The sequence below is a fragment of the Oncorhynchus masou genome, unplaced genomic scaffold, assembly GCF_036934945.1.
Source record: "Oncorhynchus masou masou isolate Uvic2021 unplaced genomic scaffold, UVic_Omas_1.1 unplaced_scaffold_6267, whole genome shotgun sequence".
NCBI lineage: Eukaryota > Metazoa > Chordata > Actinopteri > Salmoniformes > Salmonidae > Oncorhynchus > Oncorhynchus masou.
In genome coordinates this window covers 1-5,965 of record NW_027012697.1, presented here as the reverse complement: position 1 = coordinate 5,965, position 5,965 = coordinate 1, and the positions used below count along the sequence as shown (strand labels likewise).

The following is a 5,965-nucleotide window of genomic DNA, read 5'->3' as shown; positions in this document are numbered from 1 at the left end:
AGAGTTTTGAAAAGTTTGCATTTTGATCATTGGTTGTGAGTTTTGTGTATAGAGTTTTGAAAAATGACATCAAGGTTCCGAAATTAGTGCTAAAGTGATTGTAAAAAACTGTAACATCTAAATGCAGAATGGTAGTTCCACCGCCAAGCGACAGAGGGCAGTGTCATTTTGACACTGAGCCACAACTTACGTGCCGCAGCAACTCTCTTCTCTGCCGCAGCCATACAGTAGAGGAAGACAGAAAGACTTCCGCGTACAGACGTTTAATGTATTTTCAGGTGAAATATGCCCCGTTACTGTGCTGTAAAACTTTGCAAAAATCGCGGAGGAACACCCTCTAAAGAAAACAAGAGAATAAGCTTTTACCCGTACGGTATCTATTATTTTTCCATCACGTTTCTATGTGCCGATACAGTCCTACTCCTAGCTAGCTTAACGAGCATGCTCATATTGGTTCCTGGCTCGCGTTGTGTATCCAGCAGTGCCCTCAGAACAAATAGTTAGCTGTCATAGAAAAACACAAAGCCTCCTTTGTTTACCTTTGTGTATAACAATTGACGAATGACTGGTGCTGCATTTGTTGTTATTGTGTTTCTTGGTCTTCAGCCGAGGCTGAAACACTAGTAACGTTACAGAAGCAATGCTTTGTGTGTAATCTTGAGAATTTGGATAGGGCTGACAAATTGAATTAGGGCATGTCAACAAATGTAGCTGTCTTAACAACATGTTTGTATTGTCTCCTCCCACAGGTTCCCTTTGCAAGATGAGGTCAGGCTGCAGATATGGGTAGACAACATGAAGCGAGAGGAGTGGACCCCCAGCAGACACCAGTACCTGTGTAGTGAACATTTCACTGAGGACTGCTTTGACCTGCGATGGGGGATCCGGTACCTGAAACACACTGCCTTCCCTACCATCTTCCCTCACACACACAATGTAAGTACGTGCCGCAGCAACTCTCTGGGGTGGCAGGGTAGCCTAGTGGTTAGAGCGTTGGACTAGTAACCGGAAGGTTGTGACAAGGTACAAATCTGTCGTTCTGCCCCTGAACAGGCAGTTAACCTACTGTTCCCAGGCCGTCATTGAAAATAAGAATTTGCTCTTAACTGACTTACCTGGTTAAATAAAGGTAAAAAAAAAAAAAAAGTAGACAGACACCCCTTCTGTGATGCACAACAAAATGAGCAGAAGTCATAATGCACATTTCCAGAATAGTGACAGCTATTAGAGTTTCACATCAGTTTGATCATGCATTTTACACTGATCGTCATTGCAGTGTACAAAGCATTGTGTTTGGGATATTTTCTTTGGGATTCATCGGGGCTGGGGTCAATTCAATTTGAAGGAATATTTTATTATTTTATTTTTATTATTTTTATTTAAAATTCAACAATGTAAAAAAAAGTTTTGAAATGAACAGCTTCTACTCCTCAGTTTATTGAGAAGTCATTGAAAATAGATGCTGTTTTTTCACATTTTGAATTGTTTTTTTTAAGTTGACTGCCTTGATTTTGAATTGAACCATCCCTGGAATTGATTAAAGTGCAACATCAAATTGTATTGGTCGTACAACATATTTTGCAGTGAAACGCTTTAATTTCTAGATCCAACAATGCAGTAACCTAATAATACAAAATAATACACACAAATCGCCCCAAATAAAAATACATAAATTACAGCACTATACATGGCTATATTATGACAGCATGATTTCTGTTTGTGTTTAATCATCACTCTGTCCCCTCAGGATGCAGATAAAACCGTTTCCACCAGTAAGAACACCACCAAGCCCAAAACCAGGATCTGCAACGCCAACATTGAACTCATCCGCTCCCCCTCCCCTCCTGGCAAGAATGCACCTGTGATTCTGAAAAGGCCAGTCCGAGTGGAACCAGTCGTGGTGAGTGTCACTCCTGTCCCTAGCCCTGAGGATGCCAGTGAATCTACGGTCACTACTCTGTTATATGAAAGAGCGCTTGTTTCAGACACAGAGGCCGCGACTCCCAGTGAAATGGTCCTGGGGGAGGTGATGCTCTCAGAGACCCAGGCTGCAGTGGGTGAGGTGAACAGAGAACTATCTGGAGACAGTGCTGGGATACTGACAGCCTCATGCTTGAACCTGTCTGATGAGACACAGACACTGCAGCAGCTGGATACACTGGACTCCACTGTGACTGTGCTCTGCTGTGAATCCGTCGTCCCTGTCGGCCATTTCTCTGAATGTGAAGCCACGGTGGACGCCCTCCATGTGGCCCTCGGTCAGACGTTTAGGATCTTCCCTCTGGAGCTGCGGAGGGAGGAGTGGGTGGGAGACCGGGAGGAGGGCCCCGGGGAGGGGGAACACATCTCTGTGTACGAGCACTCCTACTCCAAACAGGACACGGATCAGGAACAGCTGTGGAGGAAGACAGCCAGCCTCCACACCAAGATCATGGAGCTGGATAGGAGAGAGGAAAGCACCATGGCTAAAATACGATCGCTTGAGAGCGAGATGGCACATCTGAAGAACAGCAACATTGTTTTAAAAGAAAAGCAGAAATTACTAGAGGACTATATTACTTCTGCGTTGCTCTGATGTCTTAACCTTTGTGCTTTGTTTCCATTTACAACGGTCTTTCTAATGAGATGTATTTTGTATAGTTATTACAGTCTCAATCACTTGTACTTATTTATTATCTGTTTACATCTTTCACAAGAGTTATATTACTTACTAGTAGTGAGGCCCTTCTCAAAGAGCGTTGGCCAAGGCTAGAATCTGTTCTCCAGCTCGTTCTAGTCCTTCCATTTGTCTCCACTAGGTGGCACTGTGTTTAGGATAGGCCCTGGCACCATGCACTACTGTTTCATGTTTCGACATCACTGACTGACATATTGTCAATATTAGTGGTGTAATTTGGAGCGTTTTAAGGGATGTGATATTCCCTATTCTTGTGCTACAGACGGCTGCTTGTTTTATTCAATGGTATAGTATTCGTATATCATATCAAATGTACTGTGTGGTCATACGGATCCTTACTTTGCTGATTATTAATGTATGAAAAGGCATGTGTTTTTCACTACTGTTTTCTATTCATTTGGATACTAACAAGCAGTCTAAGTATCCGAGTGACTGAGACGACGACACCGTTTTAGGTGCATCTTCTAGGTTCTAATTAAATGGTTGAATAGGAAAAGGTGCAATGCTTGCTCACTATTCAAAATATATTTTTTATTCAAGCAACTATTAAAAGCTTGACGTTTCGGGCCTTCTTCAATTGCCTTAAATAGACAGGTTCTGATAAATGAACCGGTTCTGGTGAAGACCATTTAAAGGCCGAAACGTCAAGCTTTTAATACTTTCTCAAATAAAATAATATATTTGAATGTTAAACAAGCTTTGCACCTTTTTGATGATGTAACTGGTTGTTCCTTGACTCTCATTGGTTGGACGTCCTCTACTTCTTTCCATAAAGAAATTAAATGGTCAACTGATTTCTCATCAATGAAAATGCAACACTGCAGTCCTCTTTCTTGATGGAGATGGCTTACATTACCTGCAACCCTTTTATCAATGCACTGGCAATGACATCACACGTGTCATGATGAAACTGATGGTGCTTTCAACTCGGGGGTGGGGGGGTGTCAAATCATGACGTCAGCGATCTACATGTTGGAGCTTTATGCAGCTGGGGGGGGGTCTAGCTCCGACTCTTTCTGGAGCTCCGACCTTCCTACCTGTGGATCGCTGACATCATGATTTGACCTTATATTCTATGGAGTTCCCGGGCTTCAGAGGCCTGAGTTCCCGGGCTTCAGAGGCCTGGGTTCCCGGGCTTCTGAGGCCTGAGTTCCCGGGCTTCAGAGGCCTGGGTTCCCGGGCTTCAGAGGCCTGGGTTCCCGGGCTTCAGAGGCCTGGGTTCCCGGGCTTCAGAGGCCTGGGTTCCCGGGCTTCAGAGGCCTGGGTTCCCGGGCTTCAGAGGCCTGGGTTCCCGGGCTTCAGAGGCCTGGGTTCCCGGGCTTCAGAGGCCTGAGTTCGCGGGCTTCAGAGGCCTGAGTTCCCGACTTGGAATTCCGAGTTGAACGACCGTTGAAAACTATTTTTCCCAGAGCTCGGAGCTCGTTTTAATCTGAATTTACAGATGTTTTGAACGCACTGAAGTCGGAGATTTCCAAGTTCACAGTTGTTATGGACGTGGCGTAACCTCGAACCAGAACTGACCGTTTAATTTCACATCACTTGTAGTGAAACATAATGTGAGCAACCACTAGCATTCCATAGGAGCAACAGTAGAGAGATATAGCAGATACATAAAGCAGAATAGAATAGAAGGGCTGCTTGTAGGAAGGGCTGCTTGGAGGCTATTGTGAGATGAAGGGAGATCTAATCACAGTGTAGACGACACGCTGTTATTTTGACCTGAGATCTATAGAGGAAACGTCACACGCCTCACAGAGTCACTCTGAAGACACACGACATTGTCACTTTCCCAGTTTATTGATCTCGGGTAAAAAGAACAGCATGTACACAGAGATGACTGATTGATTACTCGTCTGCAATGCTACAAAGTCAACTTCACAGCAATTTTACTGATATCCGAGAAGAACCTTTGAGCAGTAATGAAGAAGCTGGGGACTTCACTGACGATTTAAAATCATATAGGTTGACTTTGATAATGTAAAGATTGGCCTATAGGTCCTGTCTTTGGCTCTAGATGATTGGCCCACGCCCTTGTTCTGTGTCTGTCCAATAGAATGTAGCAGCAGCACAAATACAAGGACACACATAACAACCAATCATGTCGGTCATAGGAAAACAATATTTATTCAATTCCAGATGCTAATTGCTGTGCTTGTGTGTTTCAATGCAGTACCTTTGTGTTCGCAACACATCTAATGAACTTTATATTACATTAGAACATGGCCCTCAAAATGGCAATCTGATTTTGCTCCTCACTCTTCTGCCTTTAGGCCTTTAGGCTCTCTCCTGGTCATCTGACTGCAGCTCTGTCTGTTGCCATGTGGTAGTCTCATCCAGTTTGTATCCTAGATCCTATGCAGAATGCAGACTGCCAGCGGGCAGCCTTTATGTCTGCACTGCACCAACCCAGCGGGGTGTTTCAGAAAGCAGGATTATTACCTTAGCCAGCTAACTTTGATTAGCAGCCACATGTAACTGTTGATGTTCTGGTTGATTAAGAAAGCTATTTTTTTTATTGATGGTTTTTATTGTAAACTTCAGAACTGTGAAGTTATTTCAGGTCGTTTTGGACAGTCAGCTGCTAACTCATTGATCAGGTTTCTGGAGCAGCAGCCGATTCACAGGGTTTGTGTGGATACAGGGAGAGCTCCAGGTATGGTTGAACTGAACATCTAAGCACTGACTTGTTGCCTTAGAAAAGCACTTACTTTAATTGTACCCGTAGTCATAACAAAAGACAAGTGGTTGTTCGGTCCATTGTTTTCAATGATAATTACATGCTGATGCATTCGTCATAACCAACCTTTCTAAAGGCGATTATTAGATACCAAATGTTCACTTCGTCTCCCGTTGACATCGCTGCACGACTACGTCAGCGTTCGTTAGGATTCACCCCTGCATCTTTCTGCCTCCATCCCCTGAGAGAAACGCCTTCCATCCCTGGGACCCGAGGCCTGGTCTGCTTCCCAAAGGGGCTGTATAACGCACTACTATGGCCCATTTGGAACACGCTCCCTGACTGCTCTCTCTCTGTCTCTCTCTCTCAATCTCTCTCTCTGTCTCTCTCTCTCTCTCTGTCTCTCTCTGTCTCTCTCTCTCTGTCTCTCTCTCTGTCTCTCTCTCTCTGTCTCTCTCTCTCTGTCTCTCTCTCTCTGTCTCTCTCTCTCTCTCTGTCTCTCTCTCTCTCTCTCTGTCTCTCTCTGTCTCTCTCTCTCTGTCTCTCTCTCTCTCTGTCTCTCTGTCTCTCTCTCTCTGTCTCTCTCTGTCTCTCTCTCTCTCTCTCAATCT

The 5,965-nt window shown here is 44.3% G+C and overlaps 1 protein-coding gene across 3 annotated transcripts; it reads left to right on the top strand.

The window, feature by feature from the left end:
- Nucleotides 1-223: 223 nt before the first annotated feature.
- LOC135536514 (THAP domain-containing protein 5-like) lies at nt 224-3,488 on the top strand. 3 transcript variants are annotated; one of them, XM_064962824.1, is made up of 3 exons: nt 224-368; nt 750-936; nt 1,748-3,488. In XM_064962824.1, exons 1-3 carry the CDS (start codon nt 286-288, stop codon nt 2,573-2,575), a joined length of 1,098 nt encoding a protein of 365 aa, XP_064818896.1. In that variant the 5' UTR covers nt 224-285; the 3' UTR covers nt 2,576-3,488. The 3 variants fall into 3 exon arrangements, with proteins under 3 accessions (XP_064818896.1, XP_064818898.1, XP_064818897.1); XM_064962826.1 differs by having other exon boundaries at nt 231-278; XM_064962825.1 differs by having other exon boundaries at nt 286-373.
- The last annotated feature ends 2,477 nt before the right edge of the window (nt 3,489-5,965 follow it).

Excerpts from the sequence above, each read along its gene's own strand:
- LOC135536514 (XM_064962824.1), top strand. The coding sequence starts at position 286 with ATGCCCCGTTACTGTGCTGTAAAACTTTGCAAAAATCGCGGAGGAACA. Across the intron at positions 369-749 it reads AAGAGAATAAGCTTTTACCC|GTTCCCTTTGCAAGATGAGG; the intron begins GTACGGTATCTA and ends CTCCTCCCACAG. Across the intron at positions 937-1,747 it reads TCTTCCCTCACACACACAAT|GATGCAGATAAAACCGTTTC; the intron begins GTAAGTACGTGC and ends CTGTCCCCTCAG.